We start from the raw sequence: 25,515 nt of genomic DNA, 5'->3' as shown, positions 1-25,515 counted from the left end.
GTGGCTGTGTGGTGGTGGGTGGTGGTGGGTGGTGGTGGGTGGTGGTGGGTGGTTGTGTGGTGGTGGGTGGCTGTGTGGTGGTGGGTGGCTGTGTGGTGGTGGGTGGCTGTGTGGTGGTGGGTGGCTGTGTGGTGGTGGGTGGCTGTGTGGTGGTGGGTGGCTGTGTGGTGGTGGGTGGCTGTGTGGTGGTGGGTGGCTGTGTGGTGGTGGGTGGCTGTGTGGTGGTGGGTGGCTGTGTGGTGGTGGTTGTGTGGTGGTGGGTGGTTGTGTGGTTGTGGGTGGCTGTGTGGTGGTGGTTGTGTGGTGGTGGGTGGTTGTGTGGTTGTGGGTGGCTGTGTGGTGGTGGTTGTGTGGTGGTGGGTGGTTGTGTGGTTGTGGGTGGCTGTGTGGTGGTGGTTGTGTGGTGGTGGTTGTGTGGTGGTGGGTGGTTGTGTGGTGGTGGTTGTGTGGTGGTGGGTGGCTGTGTGGTAGTGGGTGGCTGTGTGGTGGTGGGTGGCTGTGTGGTGGTGGGTGGTTGTGTGGTGTTGGGTGGTTGTGTGGTGGTGGGTGGTTGTGTGGTGGTGGGTGGTGGTGGGTGGTGGGTGGCTGTGTGGTGGTGGGTGGCTGTGTGGTGGTGGGTGGCTGTGTGGTGGTGGTTGTGTGGTGGTGGTTGTGTGGTGGTGGTTGTGTGGTGGTGGCTGTGTGGTGGTGGTTGTGTGGTGGTGGTTGTGTGGTGGTGGTTGTGTGGTGGTGGCTGTGTGGTGGTGGTTGTGTGGTGGTGGGTGGCTGTGTGGTGGTGGGTGGCTGTGTGGTGGTGGGTGGCTGTGTGGTGGTGGGTGGCTGTGTGGTGGTGGGTGGCTGTGTGGTGGTGGGTGGCTGTGTGGTGGTGGGTGGCTGTGTGGTGGTGGGTGGCTGTGTGGTGGTGGGTGGTTGTGTGGTGGTGGGTGGCTGTGTGGTGGTGGGTGGCTGTGTGGTGGTGGGTGGCTGTGTGGTGGTGGGTGGTTGTGTGGTGGTGGGTGGCTGTGTGGTGGTGGGTGGCTGTGTGGTGGTGGGTGGTGGGTGGCTGTGTGGTGGTGGGTGGTTGTGTGGTGGTGGGTGGTGGTGGGTGGTTGTGTGGTGGTGGGTGGTTGTGTGGTGGTGGGTGGCTGTGTGGTGGTGGGTGCTGGGTGGCTGTGTGGTGGTGGGTGGCTGTGTGGTGGTGGGTGGTGGGTGGCTGTGTGGTGGTGGGTGGCTGTGTGGTGGTGGGTGGCTGTGTGGTGGTGGGTGGTGGGTGGCTGTGTGGTGGTGGGTGGCTGTGTGGTGGTGGGTGGTGGGTGGCTGTGTGGTGGTGGGTGGTTGTGTGGTGGTGGGTGGCTGTGTGGTGGTGGGTGGTGGGTGGCTGTGTGGTGGTGGGTGGTTGTGTGGTGGTGGGTGGTGGTGGGTGGTTGTGTGGTGGTGGGTGGTTGTGTGGTGGTGGGTGGCTGTGTGGTGGTGGGTGGTTGTGTGGTGGGTGGCTGTGTGGTGGTGGGTGGCTGTGTGGTAGTGGGTGGCTGTGTGGTGGTGGGTGGCTGTGTGGTGGTGGGTGGCTGTGTGGTGGTGGGTGGTTGTGTGGTGGTGGGTGGCTGTGTGGTGGTGGGTGGCTGTGTGGTGGTGGGTGGTGGGTGGCTGTGTGGTGGTGGGTGGTGGGTGGCTGTGTAGTGGTGGTTGGTTGTGTGGTGGTGGGTGGCTGTGTGGTGGTGGGTGGCTGTGTAGTGGTGGTTGGTTGTGTGGTGGTGGGTGGCTGTGTGGTGGTGGGTGGCTGTGTGGTGGTGGGTGGTGGGTGGTTGTGTGGTGGTGGGTGGCTGTGTAGTGGTGGTTGGTTGTGTGGTGGTGGGTGGCTGTGTGGTGGTGGGTGGCTGTGTGGTGGTGGGTGGCTGTGTGGTGGTGGGTGGCTGTGTGGTGGTGGGTGGTTGTGTGGTGGTGGGTGGCTGTGTGGTGGTGGGTGGCTGTGTGGTGGTGGGTGCTACCTGACACTGTCTATGGCCAGGGCAGCCGCAGCTCTGGGTCCTCCCTGCACGCTAGGTATTCCTTCTATGTTGTTAGTTTCATTATGTCTGAATCCTATAATTATTTTAGTTGATGTTGTATATGTGGCTGGACAACCCGTTCTCGCAAATTTAATAAGTCAATATTGACTTATTAAATATGTGCATAGGTGACATACTTAACATAATAGATACCCTTAAAAGATTTATAGAAAACACCGACCTTACCTAACCTACTTAGTATGTTAAGATAAGCATCTTATTGCTTCGTAATTACAATTATTACCTAACCTATAATAGGTACAGGTTAAGTAATAATTGTAATTACGAAGCAATAAGATGCTTATCTTAAGATACTAACAAGGTTAGGTAAGGTCGGTGTTTTCTATGAATCTTTTTAAGGGTGTCTATTATGTTTAGTATATCACCTATGCACGTAGTTAATAAGTCAATATTGACTTTACGAATTTGCGAGAACGGGTTGGGCTGGAGGCGGCTTCTACACGGCTCACGGGTAGGGAGGTGAAGGTGGTGCCGAGCAACACGCTTGATTGGTGAAGATTAAGCCACCCAAGAAGTGGCACGGGCATGAATAGCCCGTAATAGAGCAGCAGATGAAGGTGGCGGTGGTTAGTGCTGTGTGTTAGTGGTGAGTGTGTGTGTGTGTGTGTGTGAGTGTGTGTGTGTGTGTGTGTGTGTGTGTGTGTGTGTGTGTGTGTGTACTCACCTAATTGTACTCACCTAATTGTGCTTGCGGGGGTTGAGCTTTGGCTCTTTGGTCCCGCCTCTCAACTGTCAATCAACAGGTGTACAGATTCCTGAGCCTACTGGGCTCTATCATTTCTACATTGAAAACTGTGTATGGAGTCCAAAAATATGCAGTCTGCCCACCCTTCTCTTTCTTGCCTTATTTTTGTTGCCTGGTCGTAGAATTCAAGTAACCCTGTGAGGCAGGACCTGCCATCCCTGAATCCATGTTGATGCTGTGTTACAAAGTTCTTTCGCTCCAGGTGCTCCACTAGCTTTCTTCGCACAATCTTCTCCATCAACTTGCATGGTATGCAGGTTAGGGACACTGGCCTGTAGTTCAGTGCCTCCTGTCTATCCCCTTTCTTGTATATCGGGATTACGTTAGCTGCTTTCCAAATTTCTGGCAGTTCCCCTGTTGCCAGTGATTTGTTATACACCATGGAGAGCGGGAGGCACAGTTCTTCTGCTCCTTCCTTTAGTATCCAAGGGGAGATTCCATCTGGGCCTATAGCCTTTGTCACATCCAATTCTAGTAAACACTTCCTTACTTCCCCGCTGGTAATCTCAAACTCTTCCAGTGGTTCCTGGTTAGCTATTCCCTCTCTTATCTCTGGGATTTCTCCTTGCTCTAAGGTGAAGACCTCTTGGAATTTCTTATTCAGTTCCTCACACACTTCCTTGTCGTTTGTAGTGAATCCTTCCGCCCCTATCCTTAATTTCATAACCTGTTCCTTTACTGTTGTTTTTCTCCTGATGTGGCTATGCAACAATTTAGGCTGAGTCTTTGCCTTGCTTGCGATGTCATTTTCGTGTTGTCTTTCTGCCTCTCTTCTCATCCTAACATATTCATTCCTGGCATCTTTCTCTGCTCTCCAGTGTCCTGTTATTCCTATAGTTTCTCCATGCCCTTTTACTTTGCTGCTTAGCTAGCCTACATCTCTCATTAAACAATGGGTTTCTCATCTTCATTTCACTGTTTTCCTTTTGGACTGGGACAAACTTGTTTGCTGCGTCCTTGCACTTCTGCGTGATGTAATCCATAACATCTTGGGCCGTCTTTCCCTGAGCTCTGTTTCCCATGCTATATCTGCTAGGCATTTTCTTATCTCCTCATAGTTTCCCTTTCGGTATGCTAACCTTTTGGTTTCGGTATCCCTCCTCGAGTTCAATAACCCTTCTTCAATCAGGTACTCAAACACCAATACACTGTGGTCGCTCATTCCTACTGGGTCCTCAAAACTGATTTCTCTTATGTCAGAGTCGTTCAGGGTGAAAACCAGGTCGAGTCTCGCTGGTTCGTCATTTCCTCTCATCCTTGTGGGTTCACTGACATGCTGGGTTAAGAAGTTTCTAGTCACCACCTCCAGTAGTTTGGCTCTCCACGTATCCTCGCCTCCATGCGGTTCCTTGTTCTCCCAATCAATCCTTCCGTGATTGAAGTCCCCCATGATGAGCAGGTGGGATCTATTTCTACAGGCAGAAGAGGCTGCCCTCTCAATTATAGTGTTAACTGCCGTGTTGTTGCTTTCGTACTCTTGACTGGGTCTTCTGTCATTTGGTGGAGGATTATATATTACTGCTACTTCTATCCTTGGTCCTCCCATTGTCATGGTGCCTGCTATGTAGTCTCTGAAACCCTCACAGCCCGGGATAGCCATCTCCTTAAAATTCCATTTCTTTCTCATGAGTAGGGCCACTCCTCCTCCTCCCCTACCTTCCCTCTCTTTCCTTATTATTGTGTACTCCTGGGGAAACACGGCATTCGTTATGATTCCTGAGAGTTTTGTTTCAGTGAGTCCAATTACATCTGGGTTCACTTCTTGTGCTCTTTCCCTTAGTTCACTTGCCTTGCTTGTGATCCCATCTATGTTCGAGTACATCACCCTGAAGCTAACTCTCTTCTGCTTCTCTGGGGGGGACCTGTGGGGTCTGGGATGAGCGGGAGCTGGGATGATCTGGTATGGGGAGACTGGTGGAGGAGGAAGGGCTTGGGGGGTAGGGGGAGTGGGTGAGGGGGGAAGGGGGAGGGTAGGGGGAGTGGGTGAGAGGGGGAGGGTTGGTGGGGTGGGTGAGAGGGGGAGGGTTGGGGGGGTGGGTGAGAGGGGGAGGGTTGGGGGGGTGGGGGGATGGGGGAGAAAGGGGGGCTTGGGGGGCAATAAAGTGGGGAGGGCGTGGGGGGAAAGGGAAGGCTGAGGTGGTTGAGGAAGAGGGGAGGGTTTTGGGGAGTGGTGGAGAGGGGAAGGCTTAGGTGGGGTGGGGGAGAGTGGGGAGCTTAGGGGGGTGGGAGAGAGTGGAGGGCTTGTGGGTGGGAGGGACGGAAGGGCATGTGGGAGAAGGGAGGGCTTGGGGGATGGGGGAGAAGGGAGGTCCTGGGGGGAGGGGGGAGTGGGAGGAGGGGGTGAGTGGGAGGAGAGGGGTGGATGGGGGGAGGGTGCCTTAGGTGGGTACTTAGTTGGGGGCTGACAGGGGTTGGGGCAGGTAGGGTGTCTGTTGGGTGGGATGAGGGGGTGGTGCCGCACTCCCTGTGGCTAATGCACTGTTTGAGGAGGGTTCCCCATTCCCCTCTGGGATTGTAGGGATCAGGGGTGTGGCTCCCTGATTCCTCTCTCTCTCCCTGCGCTCCTTCCTCGCGTCTGCTGCCTGCATTCTCTCTTCCCTTGTCATATCCCTCTGCAAGAATACTCTTTTGAACTTCTCTACACCTACTAGACAGCACTTCCTTTCTAATAGTTCCTCTTTCGCGATTTCGCTCATGAAAACCACCTTTATTATTCGGTCTCTGTCCTTGTTGTACTTTCCAAGCCTGAAAACCTTTTCAACATTTCGCTCAGCTCCCTCCATCCTTACCTCTTTAAGGATCTCTTTAATCATGTTTTTGTCTTTGTCTCTCCGCTCCTTTGGTCTGGTCCCTGTTTGCTCTTTAATGCCTGCTACTACTACTGCTCTATTTCTCTCTAAAATAGAGAGAGAGAGAGTGTGTGTGTGTGTGTGTGTGTGTGTGTGTGTGTGTGTGTGTGTGTGTGTGTGTGTGTGTGTGTGTGTGTGTGTGTGTAGAGAGAGGCGTGCAGCACCACCCACACAAGACACAGGCATCCCACAAGGCGCCTCCCGGCCCCCTCCTCCAAGGCCGTAGCCACACCTCTTTCCTGTCTCCGTCAGCAGGTGTGTGTGTGTGTGTGTGTGTCCCCGAGGACGGAACTGTCAGTGTCCACGTGTATAACAAACAGCAACAGTCATAACGGGTCGTAGTTAGAGGGACAGTTGTGATTGTGCGCACTAACCGCCTTGTTGCCGCCGGTAAACATGACATGTTTATTTGTGGAGAGTTGAGAGATGAGGCAAGAGCCGCTCAGCAGCCACTCAGATGAGGCAAGAGCCGCTCAGCAGCCACTCAGGTTTTTATGGCGGGAGTGACCATCAGCGGCCTTGTGCTGGTGACCTGCTCTCTCACACACACAGCCGCTCACCTAACACAGTAACCTTTCTTGCTGCCGGCACCACGGCACCCTCCCGGCATCCTCCCGGCACCACGGCTCCCTCCCGGCACCACGGCTCCCTCCCGGCACCACGGCTCCCTCCCGGCACCACGGCACCCTCCCGGCACCACGGCTCCCTCCCGGCACCACGGCTCCCTCCCGGCTCCCTCCCGGCACCACGGCTCCCTCCCGGCACCACGGCTCCCTCCCGGCACCACGGCTCCCTCCCGGCACCACGGCTCCCTCCCGGCTCCCTCCCGGCACCACGGCTCCCTCCCGGCACCACGGCTCCCTCCCGGCACCACGGCTCCCTCCCGGCACCACGGCTCCCTCCCGGCACCACGGCTCCCTCCCGGCACCACGGCTCCCTCCCGGCACCACGGCTCCCTCCCGGCATCACGGCTCCCTCCCGGCACCACGGCACCCTCCCGGCACCACGGCACCCTCCCGGCACCACGGCTCCCTCCCGGCACCACGGCACCCTCCCGGCACCACGGCTCCCTCCCGGCTCCCTCCCTGCACCACGGCTCCCTCCCGGCACCACGGCACCCTCCCGGCACCACGGCTCCCTCCCGGCACCACGGCTCCCTCCCGGCACCACGGCTCCCTCCCGGCACCACGGCTCCCTCCCGGCACCACGGCTCCCTCCCGGCACCACGGCTCCCTCCCGGCACCACGGCTCCCTCCCGGCACCACGGCACCCTCCCGGCACCACGGCTCCCTCCCGGCACCACGGCTCCCTCCCGGCACCACGGCTCCCTCCCGGCACCACGGCACCCTCCCGGCACCACGGCACCCTCCCGGCACCCTCCCGGCACCACGGCACCCTCCCGGCACCACGGCTCCCTCCCGGCACCACGGCTCCCTCCCGGCACCACGGCTCCCTCCCGGCACCACGGCACCCTCCCGGCACCACGGCACCCTCCCGGCACCACGGCACCCTCCCAGCACCACGGCACCCTCCCGGCACCACGGCTCCCTCCCGGCACCACGGCTCCCTCCCGGCACCACGGCTCCCTCCCGGCACCACGGCTCCCTCCCGGCACCACGGCTCCCTCCCGGCACCACGGCTCCCTCCCGGCACCACGGCTCCCTCCTGGCACCACGGCACCCTCCCGGCACCACGGCACCCTCCCGGCACCACGGCTCCCTCCCGGCACCACGGCTCCCTCCTGGCACCACGGCACCCTCCCGGCACCACGGCACCCTCCCGGCACCACGGCACCCTCCCGGCACCACGGCTCCCTCCCGGCACCACGGCACCCTCCCGGCACCACGGCTCCCTCCCGGCACCCTCCCGGCACCACGGCTCCCTCCCGGCACCACGGCTCCCTCCCGGCACCACGGCACCCTCCCGGCACCACGGCTCCCTCCCGGCACCACGGCTCCCTCCTGGCACCACGGCACCCTCCCGGCACCACGGCACCCTCCCGGCACCACGGCTCCCTCCCGGCACCACGGCTCCCTCCTGGCACCACGGCACCCTCCCGGCACCACGGCACCCTCCCGGCACCACGGCTCCCTCCCGGCACCACGGCTCCCTCCTGGCACCACGGCACCCTCCCGGCACCACGGCACCCTCCCGGCACCACGGCTCCCTCCCGGCACCACGGCTCCCTCCTGGCACCACGGCACCCTCCCGGCACCACGGCACCCTCCCGGCACCACGGCACCCTCCCGGCACCACGGCACCCTCCCGGCACCACGGCTCCCTCCCGGCACCACGGCACCCTCCCGGCACCACGGCTCCCTCCCGGCACCACGGCTCCCTCCCGGCACCACGGCTCCCTCCCGGCACCACGGCTCCCTCCCGGCACCACGGCACCCTCCCGGCACCCTCCCGGCACCACGGCTCCCTCCCGGCACCACGGCTCCCTCCCGGCACCACGGCTCCCTCCCGGCACCACGGCTCCCTCCCGGCACCACGGCTCCCTCCCGGCACCACGGCTCCCTCCCGGCACCACGGCTCCCTCCCGGCACCACGGCTCCCTCCCGGCACCCTCCCGGCACCACGGCACCCTCCCGGCACCCTCCCGGCACCACGGCTCCCTCCCGGCACCACGGCTCCCTCCCGGCACCACGGCTCCCTCCCGGCACCCTCCCGGCACCACGGCACCCTCCCGGCACCACGGCTCCCTCCCGGCACCACGGCACCCTCCCGGCACCCTCCCGGCACCACGGCTCCTTCCCGGCACCACGGCTCCCTCCCGGCACCACGGCTCCCTCCCGGCACCCTCCCGGCACCACGGCTCCCTCCCGGCACCCTCCCGGCACCACGGCACCCTCCCGGCACCCTCCCGGCTCCACGGCTCCCTCCCGGCACCCTCCCGGCACAACGGCACCCTCCCGGCACCACGGCTCCCTCCCGGCACCACGGCACCCTCCCGGCACCACGGCTCCCTCCCGGCACCACGGCACCCTCCCGGCACCACGGCACCCTCCCGGCACCACGGCACCCTCCCGGCACCACGGCTCCCTCCCGGCACCACGGCACCCTCCCGGCACCACGGCACCCTCCCGGCACCACGGCTCCCTCCCGGCACCACGGCTCCCTCCCGGCACCACGGCACCCTCCCGGCACCACGGCTCCCTCCCGGCACCACGGCACCCTCCCGGCACCACGGCACCCTCCCGGCACCACGGCACCCTCCCGGCACCACGGCACCCTCCCGGCACCACGGCACCCTCCCGGCACCACGGCACCCTCCCGGCACCACGGCACCCTCCCGGCACCACGGCACCCTCCCGGCACCACGGCACCCTCCCGGCACCACGGCTCCCTCCCGGCACCACGGCACCCTCCCGGCACCACGGCTCCCTCCCGGCACCACGGCTCCCTCCCGGCACCACGGCTCCCTCCCGGCACCACGGCTCCCTCCCGGCACCCTCCCGGCACCACGGCTCCCTCCCGGCACCACGGCACCCTCCCGGCTCCCTCCCGGCACCACGGCTCCCTCCCGGCACCACGGCTCCCTCCCGGCACCACGGCTCCCTCCCGGCACCACGGCTCCCTCCCGGCACCACGGCTCCCTCCCGGCACCACGGCACCCTCCCGGCACCACGGCTCCCTCCCGGCACCACGGCTCCCTCCCGGCACCACGGCTCCCTCCCGGCACCACGGCACCCTCCCGGCACCACGGCACCCTCCCGGCACCACGGCACCCTCCCGGCACCACGGCACCCTCCCGGCACCACGGCACCCTCCCGGCACCACGGCACCCTCCCGGCACCACGGCACCCTCCCGGCACCACGGCACCCTCCCGGCACCACGGCTCCCTCCCGGCACCCTCCCGGCACCACGGCACCCTCCCGGCACCACGGCTCCCTCCCGGCACCCTCCCGGCACCACGGCTCCCTCCCGGCACCCTCCCGGCACCACGGCTCCCTCCCGGCACCACGGCTCCCTCCCGGCACCACGGCTCCCTCCCGGCACCACGGCACCCTCCCGGCACCACGGCACCCTCCCGGCACTACGGCACCCTCCCGGCACCACGGCTCCCTCCCGGCACCACGGCTCCCTCCCGGCACCACGGCTCCCTCCCGGCACCACGGCTCCCTCCCGGCACCACGGCTCCCTCCCGGCACCACGGCTCCCTCCCGGCACCCTCCCGGCACCCTCCCGGCACCACGGCTCCCTCCCGGCACCACGGCTCCCTCCCGGCACTACGGCACCCTCCCGGCACCACGGCTCCCTCCCGGCACCACGGCACCCTCCCGGCACCACGGCTCCCTCCCGGCACCACGGCTCCCTCCCGGCTCCCTCCCGGCACCACGGCACCCTCCCGGCACCACGGCTCCCTCCCGGCACCACGGCTCCCTCCCGGCACCACGGCACCCTCCCGGCACCACGGCTCCCTCCCGGCACCACGGCTCCCTCCCGGCACCACGGCACCCTCCCGGCACCACGGCTCCCTCCCGGCACCACGGCTCCCTCCCGGCACCACGGCTCCCTCCCGGCACCACGGCTCCCTCCCGGCACCACGGCTCCCTCCCGGCACCACGGCACCCTCCCGGCACCACGGCTCCCTCCCGGCACCACGGCTCCCTCCCGGCACCACGGCACCCTCCCGGCACCACGGCTCCCTCCCGGCACCACGGCACCCTCCCGGCACCACGGCTCCCTCCCGGCACCACGGCTCCCTCCCGGCACCACGGCTCCCTCCCGGCACCACGGCTCCCGCCCGGCACCACGGCTCCCTCCCGGCACCACGGCTCCCTCCCGGCACCACGGCACCCTCCCGGCACCACGGCACCCTCCCGGCACCACGGCACCCTCCCGGCACCACGGCTCCCTCCCGGCACCACGGCACCCTCCCGGCACCACGGCACCCTCCCGGCACCACGGCACCCTCCCGGCACCACGGCACCCTCCCGGCACCACGGCACCCTCCCGGCACCACGGCTCCCTCCCGGCACCACGGCTCCCTCCCGGCACCACGGCTCCCTCCCGGCACCACGGCACCCTCCCGGCACCACGGCTCCCTCCCGGCACCACGGCTCCCTCCCGGCACCACGGCTCCCGCCCGGCACCACGGCTCCCTCCCGGCACCACGGCTCCCTCCCGGCACCACGGCACCCTCCCGGCACCACGGCACCCTCCCGGCACCACGGCACCCTCCCGGCACCACGGCTCCCTCCCGGCACCACGGTACCCTCCCGGCACCACGGCTCCCTCCTGGCACCCTCCCGGCTCCCTCCCGGCACCACGGCACCCTCCCGGCACCACGGCTCCCTCCCGGCACCACGGCTCCCTCCCGGCACCACGGCACCCTCCCGGCACCACGGCTCCCTCCCGGCACCACGGCTCCCTCCCGGCACCACGGCTCCCGCCCGGCACCCTCCCGGCACCACGGCTCCCTCCCGGCACCACGGCTCCCTCCCGGCACCACGGCACCCTCCCGGCACCACGGCTCCCTCCCGGCACCACGGCTCCCTCCCGGCACCACGGCTCCCTCCCGGCTCCCTCCCGGCACCACGGCTCCCTCCCGGCACCCTCCCGGCACCACGGCTCCCTCCCGGCACCACGGCTCCCTCCCGGCACCACGGCTCCCTCCCGGCACCCTCCCGGCACCACGGCTCCCGCCCGGCACCCTCCCGGCACCACGGCTCCCGCCCGGCACCACGGCTCCCGCCCGGCACCCTCCCGGCACCACGGCTCCCTCCCGGCACCACGGCACCCTCCCGGCACCACGGCACCCTCCCGGCACCACGGCTCCCTCCCGGCACCACGGCTCCCTCCCGGCACCACGGCTCCCTCCCGGCACCACGGCTCCCTCCCGGCACCCTCCCGGCACCACGGCACCCTCCCGGCACCACGGCTCCCTCCCGGCACCACGGCTCCCTCCCGGCACCATGGCTCCCTCCCGGCACCCCGGCACCCTCCCGGCACCCCGGCACCCTCCCGGCACCACGGCTCCCTCCCGGCACCACGGCTCCCTCCCGGCACCACGGCTCCCTCCCGGCACCCTCCCGGCACCACGGCACCCTCCCGGCACCACGGCTCCCTCCCGGCACCACGGCTCCCTCCCGGCACCACGGCTCCCTCCCGGCACCACGGCTCCCTCCCGGCACCACGGCTCCCTCCCGGCACCACGGCTCCCTCCCGGCACCCCGGCACCCTCCCGGCACCACGGCACCCTCCCGGCACCACGGCACCCTCCCGGCACCACGGCTCCCTCCCGGCACCACGGCTCCCTCCCGGCACCACGGCTCCCTCCCGGCACCCCGGCTCCCTCCCGGCACCACGGCTCCCTCCCGGCACCACGGCTCCCTCCCGGCACCACGGCACCCTCCCGGCACCACGGCACCCTCCCGGCACCACGGCTCCCTCCCGGCACCACGGCACCCTCCCGGCACCCTTCCGGCACCACGGCACCCTCCCGGCACCACGGCTCCCTCCCGGCACCACGGCTCCCTCCCGGCACCACGGCACCCTCCCGGCACCCTTCCGGCACCACGGCACCCTCCCGGCACCACGGCTCCCTCCCGGCACCACGGCTCCCTCCCGGCACCACGGCTCCCTCCCGGCACCCCGGCACCCTCCCGGCACCACGGCACCCTCCCGGCACCACGGCACCCTCCCGGCACCACGGCTCCCTCCCGGCACCACGGCTCCCTCCCGGCACCACGGCTCCCTCCCGGCACCCCGGCTCCCTCCCGGCACCCCGGCTCCCTCCCGGCACCACGGCTCCCTCCCGGCACCACGGCTCCCTCCCGGCACCACGGCTCCCTCCCGGCACCACGGCACCCTCCCGGCACCCTTCCGGCACCACGGCACCCTCCCGGCACCACGGCTCCCTCCCGGCACCACGGCTCCCTCCCGGCACCACTGCACCCTCCCGGCACCACGGCTCCCTCCCGGCACCACGGCTCCCTCCCGGCACCACGGCTCCCTCCCGGCACCACGGCTCCCTCCCGGCACCACGGCTCCCTCCCGGCACCACGGCACCCTCCCGGCACCCTCCCGGCACCACGGCTCCCTCCCGGCACCACGGCTCCCTCCCGGCACCACGGCTCCCTCCCGGCACCACGGCTCCCTCCCGGCACCACGGCTCCCTCCCGGCACCACGGCTCCCTCCCGGCACCCTCCCGGCACCACGGCTCCCGCCCGGCACCACGGCTCCCTCCCGGCACCCCGGCTCCCTCCCGGCACCACGGCTCCCTCCCGGCACCACGGCTCCCTCCCGGCACCACGGCTCCCTCCCGGCACCACGGCTCCCTCCCGGCTCCCTCTCGGCACCACGGCTCCCTCCCGGCACCACGGCTCCCTCCCGGCACCACGGCTCCCTCCCGGCACCACGGCTCCCTCCCGGCACCACGGCTCCCTCCCGGCACCACGGCTCCCTCCCGGCACCACGGCTCCCTCCCGGCACCACGGCTCCCTCCCGGCACCACGGCACCCTCCCGGCACCACGGCACCCTCCCGGCACCCTCCCGGCACCACGGCTCCCTCCCGGCACCACGGCTCCCTCCCGGCACCACGGCTCCCTCCCGGCACCACGGCTCCCTCCCGGCACCACGGCTCCCTCCCGGCACCACGGCTCCCTCCCGGCACCACGGCTCCCTCCCGGCACCACGGCTCCCTCCCGGCACCACGGCTCCCTCCCGGCACCACGGCTCCCTCCCGGCACCACGGCTCCCTCCCGGCACCACGGCTCCCTCCCGGCACCACGGCTCCCTCCCGGCACCACGGCTCCCTCCCGGCACCACGGCTCCCTCCCGGCACCACGGCTCCCTCCCGGCACCCTCCCGGCACCACGGCTCCCTCCCGGCACCACGGCTCCCTCCCGGCACCACGGCTCCCTCCCGGCACCACGGCTCCCTCCCGGCACCACGGCTCCCTCCCGGCACCACGGCTCCCTCCCGGCACCACGGCTCCCTCCCGGCACCACGGCTCCCTCCCGGCACCACGGCTCCCTCCCGGCACCACGGCTCCCTCCCGGCACCACGGCTCCCTCCCGGCACCACGGCTCCCTCCCGGCACCACGGCTCCCTCCCGGCACCACGGCTCCCTCCCGGCACCCTCCCGGCACCACGGCTCCCTCCCGGCACCACGGCTCCCTCCCGGCACCCTCCCGGCACCACGGCTCCCTCCCGGCACCACGGCTCCCTCCCGGCACCCTCTCGGCACCACGGCACCCTCCCGGCACCACGGCTCCCTCCCGGCACCACGGCTCCCTCCCGGCACCACGGCTCCCTCCCGGCACCACGGCTCCCTCCCGGCACCACGGCTCCCTCCCGGCACCACGGCTCCCTCCCGGCACCACGGCTCCCTCCCGGCACCACGGCTCCCTCTCGGCACCACGGCTCCCTCCCGGCACCACGGCTCCCTCCCGGCACCACGGCTCCCTCCCGGCACCCTCCCGGCACCACGGCACCCTCCCGGCACCACGGCTCCCTCCCGGCACCACGGCTCCCTCCCGGCTCCCTCCCGGCACCACGGCACCCTCCCGGCACCACGGCTCCCTCCCGGCACCACGGCTCCCTCCCGGCACCACGGCACCCTCCCGGCACCACGGCTCCCTCCCGGCACCACGGCACCCTCCCGGCACCACGGCTCCCTCCTGGCACCACGGCTCCCTCCCGGCACCACGGCTCCCTCCCGGCACCACGGCTCCCTCCCGGCACCACGGCTCTCTCCCGGCACCACGGCTCCCTCCCGGCACCCTCCCGGCACCACGGCACCCTCCCGGCACCACGGCTCCCTCCCGGCACCACGGCTCCCTCCCGGCACCACGGCACCCTCCCGGCACCACGGCTCCCTCCCGGCACCACGGCTCCCTCCCGGCACCACGGCTCCCTCCCGGCACCCTCCCGGCACCACGGCTCCCTCCCGGCACCACGGCTCCCTCCCGGCACCCTCCCGGCACCACGGCTCCCTCCCCTCACCACGGCACCCTCCCGGCACCACGGCTCCCTCCCGGCACCACGGCTCCCTCCCGGCACCACGGCTCCCTCCCGGCACCACGGCTCCCTCCCGGCACCACGGCACCCTCCCGGCACCACGGCTCCCTCCCGGCACCACGGCTCCCTCCCGGCACCACGGCACCCTCCCGGCACCCTCCCGGCACCACGGCTCCCTCCCGGCACCCTCCCGGCACCACGGCTCCCTCCCGGCACCACGGCTCCCTCCCGGCACCCTCTCGGCACCACGGCACCCTCCCGGCACCACGGCTCCCTCCCGGCACCACGGCTCCCTCCCGGCACCACGGCTCCCTCCCGGCACCACGGCTCCCTCCCGGCACCACGGCTCCCTCCCGGCACCACGGCTCCCTCCCGGCACCACGGCTCCCTCCCGGCACCACGGCTCCCTCTCGGCACCACGGCTCCCTCCCGGCACCACGGCTCCCTCCCGGCACCACGGCTCCCTCCCGGCACCCTCCCGGCACCACGGCACCCTCCCGGCACCACGGCTCCCTCCCGGCACCACGGCTCCCTCCCGGCTCCCTCCCGGCACCACGGCACCCTCCCGGCACCACGGCTCCCTCCCGGCACCACGGCTCCCTCCCGGCACCACGGCACCCTCCCGGCACCACGGCTCCCTCCCGGCACCACGGCACCCTCCCGGCACCACGGCTCCCTCCTGGCACCACGGCTCCCTCCCGGCACCACGGCTCCCTCCCGGCACCACGGCTCCCTCCCGGCACCACGGCTCTCTCCCGGCACCACGGCTCCCTCCCGGCACCCTCCCGGCACCACGGCACCCTCCCGGCACCACGGCTCCCTCCCGGCACCACGGCTCCCTCCCGGCACCACGGCACCCTCCCGGCACCACGGCTCCCTCCCGGCACCACGGCTCCCTCCCGGCACCACGGCTCCCTCCCGGCACCCTCCCGGCACCACGGCTCCCTCCCGGCACCACGGCTCCCTCCCGGCACCCTCCCGGCACCACGGCTCCCTCCCCTCACCACGGCACCCTCCCGGCACCACGGCTCCCTCCCGGCACCACGGCTCCCTCCCGGCACCACGGCTCCCTCCCGGCACCACGGCTCCCTCCCGGCACCACGGCACCCTCCCGGCACCACGGCTCCCTCCCGGCACCACGGCTCCCTCCCGGCACCACGGCACCCTCCCGGCACCCTCCCGGCACCACGGCTCCCTCCCGGCACCCTCCCGGCACCACGGCACCCTCCCGGCACCACGGCTCCCTCCCGGCACCACGGCTCCCTCCCGGCACCACGGCTCCCTCCCGGCACCACGGCTCCCTCCCGGCACCCTCCCGGCACCACGGCACCCTCCCGGCACCACGGCTCCCTCCCGGCACCACGGCTCCCTCCCGGCACCATGGCACCCTCCCGGCACCACGGCTCCCTCCCGGCACCACGGCACCCTCCCGGCACCACGGCTCCCTCCCGGCACCACGGCTCCCTCCCGGCACCACGGCTCCCTCCCGGCACCCTCCCGGCACCACGGCACCCTCCCGGCACCACGGCTCCCTCCCGGCACCACGGCTCCCTCCCGGCACCACGGCTCCCTCCCGGCACCACGGCTCCCTCCCGGCACCACGGCTCCCTCCCGGCACCACGGCTCCCTCCCGGCACCACGGCTCCCTCCCGGCACCACGGCTCCCTCCCGGCACCACGGCTCCCTCCCGGCACCACGGCTCCCTCCCGGCACCCTCCCGGCACCACGGCTCCCTCCCGGCACCACGGCTCCCTCCCGGCACCACGGCACCCTCCCGGCACCACGGCTCCCTCCCGGCACCACGGCTCCCTCCCGGCACCACGGCTCCCTCCCGGCACCACGGCTCCCTCCCGGCACCACGGCTCCCTCCCGGCACCACGGCTCCCTCCCGGCACCACGGCTCCCTCCCGGCACCACGGCTCCCTCCCGGCACCACGGCTCCCTCCCGGCACCACGGCTCCCTCCCGGCACCCTCCCGGCACCACGGCACCCTCCCGGCACCACGGCTCCCTCCCGGCACCACGGCTCCCTCCCGGCACCACGGCACCCTCCCGGCACCACGGCTCCCTCCCGGCACCACGGCTCCCTCCCGGCACCACGGCTCCCTCCCGGCACCACGGCTCCCTCCCGGCACCCTCCCGGCACCACGGCTCCCTCCCGGCACCACGGCTCCCTCCCGGCACCACGGCTCCCTCCCGGCACCACGGCTCCCTCCCGGCACCACGGCTCCCTCCCGGCACCACGGCTCCCTCCCGGCACCCTCCCGGCTCCCTCCCGGCACCACGGCTCCCTCCCGGCACCACGGCTCCCTCCCGGCACCACGGCTCCCTCCCGGCACCACGGCTCCCTCCCGGCACCACGGCTCCCTCCCGGCACCACGGCTCCCTCCCGGCACCACGGCTCCCTCCCGGCACCACGGCTCCCTCCCGGCACCACGGCTCCCTCCCGGCACCACGGCTCCCTCCCGGCACCACGGCTCCCTCCCGGCACCACGGCTCCCTCCCGGCACCACGGCTCCCTCCCGGCACCCTCCCGGCACCACGGCTCCCTCCCGGCTCCCTCCCGGCACCACGGCTCCCTCCCGGCACCCTCCCGGCACCACGGCTCCCTCCCGGCACCACGGCTCCCTCCCGGCACCACGGCTCCCTCCCGGCACCCTCCCGGCACCACGGCTCCCTCCCGGCTCCCTCCCGGCACCACGGCTCCCTCCCGGCACCCTCCCGGCACCACGGCTCCCTCCCGGCACCACGGCTCCCTCCCGGCACCACGGCTCCCTCCCGGCACCCTCCCGGCACCACGGCTCCCTCCCGGCACCACGGCTCCCTCCCGGCACCACGGCTCACTCCCGGCACCCTCCCGGCACCACGGCTCCCTCCCGGCTCCCTCCCGGCTCCCTCCCGGCTCCCTCCCGGCTCCCTCCCGGCACCACGGCTCCCTCCCGGCACCACGGCTCCCTCCCGGCACCACGGCTCCCTCCCGGCACCCTCCCGGCACCCTCCCGGCACCACGGCTCCCTCCCGGCACCCTCCCGGCACCACGGCTCCCTCCCGGCACCACGGCTCCCTCCCGGCACCCTCCCGGCACCACGGCTCCCTCCCGGCACCCTCCCGGCACCACGGCTCCCTCCCGGCACCACGGCTCCCTCCCGGCACCACGGCTCCCTCCCGGCACCACGGCTCCCTCCCGGCACCACGGCTCCCTCCCGGCACCACGGCACCCTCCCGGCACCACGGCACCCTCCCGGCACCACGGCTCCCTCCCGGCACCCCGGCTCCCTCCCGGCACCACGGCTCCCTCCCGGCACCACGGCTCCCGCCCGGCACCACGGCTCCCTCCCGGCACCACGGCTCCCTCCCGGCACCACGGCTCCCTCCCGGCACCACGGCACCCTCCCGGCACCACGGCACCCTCCCGGCACCACGGCTCCCTCCCGGCACCACGGCTCCCTCCCGGCACCCTCCCGGCACCACGGCTCCCTCCCGGCACCACGGCACCCTCCCGGCACCACGGCTCCCTCCCGGCACCCTCCCGGCACCACGGCTCCCGCCCGGCACCACGGCTCCCTCCCGGCACCACGGCTCCCTCCCGGCACCCTCCCGGCACCACGGCTCCCGCCCGGCACCACGGCTCCCTCCCGGCACCACGGCTCCCTCCCGGCACCACGGCTCCCTCCCGGCACCCTCCCGGCACCACGGCTCCCTCCCGGCACCACGGCACCCTCCCGGCACCACGGCTCCCTCCCGGCACCACGGCTCCCTCCCGGCACCACGGCTCCCTCCCGGCACCACGGCTCCCTCCCGGCACCACGGCTCCCTCCCGGCACCACGGCACCCTCCCGGCACCACGGCTCCCTCCCGGCACCACGGCTCCCTCCCGGCACCACGGCTCCCTCCCGGCACCACGGCTCCCTCCCGGCACCACGGCTCCCTCCTGGCACCACGGCTCCCTCCCGGCACCACGGCTCCCTCCCGGCACCACGGCACCCTCCCGGCACCACGGCTCCCTCCCGGCACCACGGCTCCCTCCCGGCACCACGGCTCCCGCCCGGCACCACGGCTCCCTCCCGGCACCACGGCTCCCTCCCGGCACCACGGCTCCCTCCCGGCACCACGGCACCCTCCCGGCACCACGGCTCCCTCCCGGCACCACGGCTCCCTCCCGGCACCACGGCTCCCTCCCGGCACCACGGCTCCCTCCCGGCACCACGGCACCCTCCCGGCACCACGGCTCCCTCCCGGCACCCTCCCGGCACCACGGCTCCCTCCCGGCACCCTCCCGGCACCACGGCTCCCTCCCGGCACCCTCCCGGCACCACGGCTCCCTCCCGGCACCACGGCACCCTCCCGGCACCACGGCACCCTCCCGGCTCCCTCCCGGCACCACGGCACCCTCCCGGCTCCCTACCGGCACCACGGCACCCTCCCGGCACCACGGCACCCTCCCGGCACCACGGCACCCTCCCGGCACCCTCCCGGCACCACGGCACCCTCCCGGCACCACGGCACCCTCCCGGCACCCTCCCGGCACCACGGCTCCCTCCCGGCACCACGGCTCCCTCCCGGCACCCTCCCGGCACCACGGCTCCCTTCCGGCACCACGGCTCCCTCCCGGCACCCTCCCGGCACCACGGCTCCCTCCCGGCACCACGGCACCCTCCCGGCACCACGGCTCCCTCCCGGCACCCTCCCGGCACCACGGCTCCCTCCCGGCACCACGGCTCCCTCCCGGCACCCTCCCGGCACCACGGCTCCCTCCCGGCACCCTCCCGGCACCACGGCTCCCTCCCGGCACCACGGCTCCCTCCCGGCACCACGGCACCCTCCCGGCACCACGGCTCCCTCCCGGCACCCTCCCGGCACCCTCCCGGCTCCCTCCCGGCACCACGGCTCCCTCCCGGCACCACGGCTCCCTCCCGGCACCCTCCCGGCACCACGGCTCCCTCCCGGCACCACGGCTCCCTCCCGGCACCACGGCTCCCTCCCGGCACCACGGCACCCTCCCGGCACCACGGCTCCCTCCCGGCACCCTCCCGGCACCACGGCTCCCTCCCGGCACCACGGCTCCCTCCCGGCACCACGGCTCCCTCCCGGCTCCCTCCCGGCACCACGGCTCCCTCCCGGCTCCACGGCTCCCTCCCGGCTCCCTCCCGGCACCACGGCTCCCTCCCGGCACCACGGCTCCCTCCCGGCACCACGGCTCCCTCCCGGCACCACGGCTCCCTCCCGGCACCACGGCTCCCTCCCGGCACCCCGGCTCCCTCCAGGCACCCTCCCGGCACCACGGCTCCCTCCCGGCTCCCTCCCGGCACCCTCCCGGCACCACGGCTCCCTCCCGGCACCACGGCTCCCTCCCGGCACCCTCCCGGCACCCTCCCGGCACCACGGCTCCCTCCCGGCACCACGGCTCCCGCCCGGCACCACGGCTCCCTCCCGGCACCACGGCTCCCGCCCGGCACCACGGCTCCCTCCCGGCACCACGGCTCCCTCCCGGCACCACGGCTCCCTCCCGGCTCGCTCCCGGCACCACGGCTCCCTCCCGGCACCACGGGTCCCTCCCGGCACCACGGCTCCCTCCCGGCACCACGGCTCCCTCCCGGCACCACGGCACCCTCCCGGCACCACGGGTCCCTCCCGGCACCACGGCTCCCTCCCGGCACCACGGCTCCCTCCCGGCACCACGGCTCCCTCCTGGCACCACGGCTCCCTCCCGGCACCACGGCTCCCTCCCGGCACCACGGCACCCTCCCGGCACCACGGCTCCCTCCCGGCACCACGGCTCTTTCCCGGCACCACGGCTCCCGCCCGGCACCACGGCTCCCTCCCGGCACCACGGCTCCCTCCCGGCACCACGGCTCCCTCCCGGCACCACGGCACCCTCCCGGCACCACGGCTCCCTCCCGGCACCCTCCCGGCACCACGGCTCCCTCCCGGCACCCTCCCGGCACCACGGCACCCTCCCGGCACCACGGCACCCTCCCGGCTCCCTCCCGGCACCACGGCACCCTCCCGGCTCCCTCCCGGCACCACGGCACCCTCCCGGCACCACGGCACCCTCCCGGCACCACGGCACCCTCCCGGCACCACGGCACCCTCCCGGCACCACGGCACCCTCCCGGCACCCTCCCGGCACCACGGCTCCCTCCCGGCACCACGGCTCCCTCCCGGCACCCTCCCGGCACCACGGCTCCCTTCCGGCACCACGGCTCCCTCCCGGCACCCTCCCGGCACCACGGCTCCCTCCCGGCACCCTCCCGGCACCACGGCTCCCTCCCGGCACCACGGCTCCCTCCCGGCACCCTCCCGGCACCACGGCTCCCTCCCGGCACCCTCCCGGCACCACGGCTCCCTCCCGGCACCACGGCTCCCTCCCGGCACCACGGCACCCTCCCGGCACCCTCCCGGCACCCTCCCGGCTCCCTCCCGGCACCACGGCTCCCTCCCGGCACCACGGCTCCCTCCCGGCACCCTCCCGGCACCACGGCTCCCTCCCGGCACCCTCCCGGCACCACGGCTCCCTCCCGGCACCACGGCTCCCTCCCGGCACCACGGCTCCCTCCCGGCACCACGGCACCCTCCCGGCACCACGGCTCCCTCCCGGCACCCTCCCGGCACCACGGCTCCCTCCCGGCACCACGGCTCCCTCCCGGCTCCCTCCCGGCACCACGGCTCCCTCCCGGCTCCACGGCTCCCTCCCGGCTCCCTCCCGGCACCACGGCTCCCTCCCGGCACCACGGCTCCCTCCCGGCACCACGGCTCCCTCCCGGCACCACGGCTCCCTCCCGGCACCCCGGCTCCCTCCAGGCACCCTCCCGGCACCACGGCTCCCTCCCGGCTCCCTCCCGGCACCCTCCCGGCACCACGGCTCCCTCCCGGCACCACGGCTCCCTCCCGGCACCCTCCCGGCACCCTCCCGGCACCACGGCTCCCTCCCGGCACCACGGCTCCCGCCCGGCACCACGGCTCCCTCCCGGCACCACGGCTCCCGCCCGGCACCACGGCTCCCTCCCGGCACCACGGCTCCCTCCCGGCACCACGGCTCCCTCCCGGCTCGCTCCCGGCACCACGGCTCCCTCCCGGCACCACGGCTCCCTCCCGGCACCACGGCTCCCTCCCGGCTCCCTCCCGGCACCACGGCTCCCTCCCGGCACCACGGCTCCCGCCCGGCACCCTCCCGGCACCACGGCTCCCTCCCGGCACCCTCCCGGCACCACGGCTCCCTCCCGGCTCGCTCCCGGCACCACGGCTCCCTCCCGGCACCACGGCTCCCTCCCGGCTCCCTCCCGGCACCACGGCTCCCTCCCGGCACCACGGCTCCCTCCTGGCACCCTTGCTTACACGGCGCGGGGTGGCTACCACTTGCGCCCGACGGTAGGGCGACCCTCTCGCTTCATGCTGGTCGGCGTTCAATCCCCGACCGTCCAAGTGGTTGGGCACCATTCCTTCCCCCCGTCCCATCCCCAGGAGGCCTGGTCACAGACCGGACACCGGGCCGCCTAGACATTGATCCCCGAAATAAAGGCAAGGTAAGGTACCTTTACTTTGCGATTATCTTGCAACGATTTCGGGGCTCAACGATCCCGCGGCCCGGTCCTTGACCAGGAATCCTAAATCCTTATCCTCACATCCTTAAAAGTGCTGTATAGTGGTAATGGTTTAGCAGACCTGATCAACCAGGCTGTGATACATACGTCAGGCTGCGAGCAGCCGCGTCCAACTGCACTGTGGCCACCTGGCCCCACCCGCACTGTGGCCTCCTGGCCCCACCCGCACTGTGGCCTCCTGGCCCCACCCGCACAGTGGCCACCTGGCCCCACCCGCACTGTGGCCACCTGGCCCCACCCGCACTGTGGCCACCTGGCCCCACCCGCACTGTGGCCACCTGGCCCCACCCGCACTGTGGCCTCCTGGCCCCACCCGCACAGTGGCCACCTGGCCCCACCCGCACTGTGGCCACCTGGCCCCACCCGCACTGTGGCCACCTGGCCCCACCCGCACTGTGGCCACCTGGCCCCACCCGCACTGTGGCCACCTGGCCCCACCCGCACTGTGGCCACCTGGCCCCACCCGCACTGTGGCCACCTGGCCCCACCCGCACTGTGGCCACCTGGCCCCACCCGCACTGTGGCCACCTGGCCCCACCCGCACTGTGGCCACCTCGCCCCACCCGCACTGTGGCCACCTCGCCCCACCCGCACTGTGGCCACCTATCCCCACCCGCACTGTGGCCACCTGGTCCCACCCGCACTGTGGCCACCTGGCCCCACCCGCACTGTGGCCACCTGGCCCCACCCGCACTGTGGCTACCTCGCCCCACCCGCACTGTGGCCACCTATCCCCACCCGCACTGTGGCCACCTGGTCCCACCCGCACTGTGGCCACCTGGCCCCACTCGCACTGTGGCCACCTGGCCCCACGCGCACTGTGGCCACCTGGCCCCATCCGCACTGTGGCCACCTGGCCCCACCCGCACTGTGGCCACCTGGCCCCACCCGCACTGTGGCCACCTGGTCCCACCCGCACTGTGGCCACCTGGCCCCACCCGCACTGTGGCCACCTGGCCCCACCCGCACTGTGGCCACCTGGCCCCACGCGCACTGTGGCCACCTGGCCCCACCCGCACTGTGGCCACCTGGACCCACCCGCACTGTGGCCACCTGGCCCCACCCGCACTGTGGCCACCTGGCCCCACCCGCACTGTGGCCACCTGGCCCCACCCGCACTGTGGCCACCTGGCCCCACCCGCACTGTGGCCACCTCGCCCCACCCGCACTGTGGCCACCTGGCCCCACCCGCACTGTGGCCACCTGGCCCCACCCGCACTGTGGCCACCTGGCCCCACCCGCACTGTGGCCACCTGGCCCCACCCGCACTGTGGCCACCTGGCCCCACCCGCACTGTGGCCACCTGGCCCCACCCGCACTGTGGCCACCTGGCCCCACCCGCACTGTGGCCACCTGGCCCCATTCGCACTGTGGCCACCTGGTCCCACCCGCACTGTGGCCACCTGGCCCCACCCGCACTGTGGCCACCTGGCCCCACGCGCACTGTGGCCACCTGGCCCCACGCGCACTGTGGCTACCTGGCCCCACCCGCACTGTGGCCACCTGGCCCCACCCGCACTGTGGCCATCTGGCCCCACCCGCACTGTGGCCATCTGGCCCCACCCGCACTGTGGCCATCTGGCCCCACCCGCACTGTGGCCACCTGGCCCCACCCGCACTGTGGCCACCTGGCCCCACCCGCACCGTGGCCACCTGGCCCCATCCGCACTGTGGCCACCTGGCCCCACCCGCACTGTGGCCACCTCGCCCAACCCGCACTGTGGCCACTTCGCCCCACCCGCTCTGTGGCCACCTGGCCCCACCTGAACTGAGGCCACCTGGCCCCACCCACACTGTGGCCACCTGGCCCCACCCGCACTGTGGCCACCTGGCCCCACCCGCACTGTGGCCACCTGGCCCCACCCGCACTGTGGCCACCTGGCCCCACCCGCACTTTGGCTACCTGGCCCCACCCGCACTGTGGCCACCTGGCCCCACCCGCACTTTGGCCACCTGGCCCCACCCGCACTGTGGCCACCTGGCTCCACCCGCACTTTGGCCACCTGGCCCCACCCGCACTGTGGCCACCTGGCCCCACCCGCACTTTGGCCACCTGGCCCCACCCGCACTGTGGCCACCTGGCCCCACGCGCACTGTGGCCACCTGGCCCCACCCGCACTGTGGCCACCTGGCCCCACCCGCACTGTGGCCACCTGGCCCCACCCGCACTGTGGCCACCTGGCCCCTCCCGCACTGGGGCCACCTGGCCCCACCCGCACTGTGGCCACCTGGCCCCACCCGCACTGTGGCCAACTATCCCCACCCACACTGTGGCCACCTGGCTTCACCCACACTGTGGCCACCTGACCCCACCCGCACTGTGGCCACCTGGCCCCACCCGCACTGTGGCCACCTGGCCCCACCCGCACTGTGGCCACCTGGCCCCACCCGCACTGTGGCCACCTGGCCCCACCCGCACTGTGGCCACCTGGCCCCACCCGCACTGTGGCCACCTGGCCCCACCCGCACTGTGGCCACCTGGCCCCTCCCGCACTGGGGCCACCTGGCCCCACCCGCACTGTGGCCACCTGGCCCCACCCGCACTGTGGCCAACTAGCCCCACCCGCACTGTGGCCACCTGGCCCCACCCGCACTGTGGCCACCTGGCCCCACCCGCACTGTGGTCACCTGGCCCCACGCGCACTGTGGCCACCTGGCCCCATCCGCACTGTGGCCACCTGGCTCCACCCGCACTGTGGCCACCTGGCCCCACCCACACTGTGGCCACCTGGTCCCACCCGCACTGTGGCCACCTGGCCCCACCCGCACTGTGGCCACCTGGCCCCCCCCCCGCACTGTGGCCACCTGGCCCCACGCGCACTGTGGCCACCTGGCCCCACCCGCACTGTGGCCACCTGGACCCACCCGCACTGTGGCCACCTGGCCCCACCCGCACTGTGGCCACCTGGCCCCACCCGCACTCTGGCCACCTGGCCCCACCCGCACTGTGGCCACCTGGCCCCACCCGCACTGTGGCCACCTCGCCCCACCCGCACTGTGGCCACCTGGCCCCACCCGCACTGTGGCCACCTGGGCCCACCCGCACTGTGGCCACCTGGCCCCACCCGCACTGTGGCCACCTGGCCCCACCCGCACTGTGGCCACCTGGCCCCACCCGCACTGTGGCCACCTGGCCCCACCCGCACTGTGGCCACCTGGCCCCATCCGCACTGTGGCCACCTGGCCCCACCCGCACTGTGGCACGGTAGTGGGTGGACCACTGTGGGGGGGGTGGTGGTGGTGGACCACTGAGGGGGGGGTGGTGGACCACTCTGGGGGGGGTGGTGGACCACTGTGGGGGGT

At 72.1% G+C, this 25,515-nt stretch overlaps 1 protein-coding gene across 1 annotated transcript in view; it reads left to right on the top strand.

Annotated features, from left to right (window-relative positions):
* Positions 1–24,769, top strand: part of LOC138356063 (uncharacterized) — a 30,617-nt gene extending 5,848 nt beyond the window's left edge. Inside the window, exon 2 of the mRNA XM_069311675.1 lies at positions 22,269–24,769. Coding sequence (XP_069167776.1) covers positions 22,269–24,769 — 2,501 coding nt within the window. The remainder of the gene's footprint in view (positions 1–22,268) is intronic.
* Positions 24,770–25,515: the final 746 nt, after the last annotated feature.

Source organism: Procambarus clarkii, chromosome 6, assembly GCF_040958095.1.
Source record: "Procambarus clarkii isolate CNS0578487 chromosome 6, FALCON_Pclarkii_2.0, whole genome shotgun sequence".
In the NCBI taxonomy this organism is placed as follows: Eukaryota; Metazoa; Arthropoda; class Malacostraca; order Decapoda; family Cambaridae; genus Procambarus; species Procambarus clarkii.
This window is presented reverse-complemented; position numbering and strand designations above follow the sequence as displayed.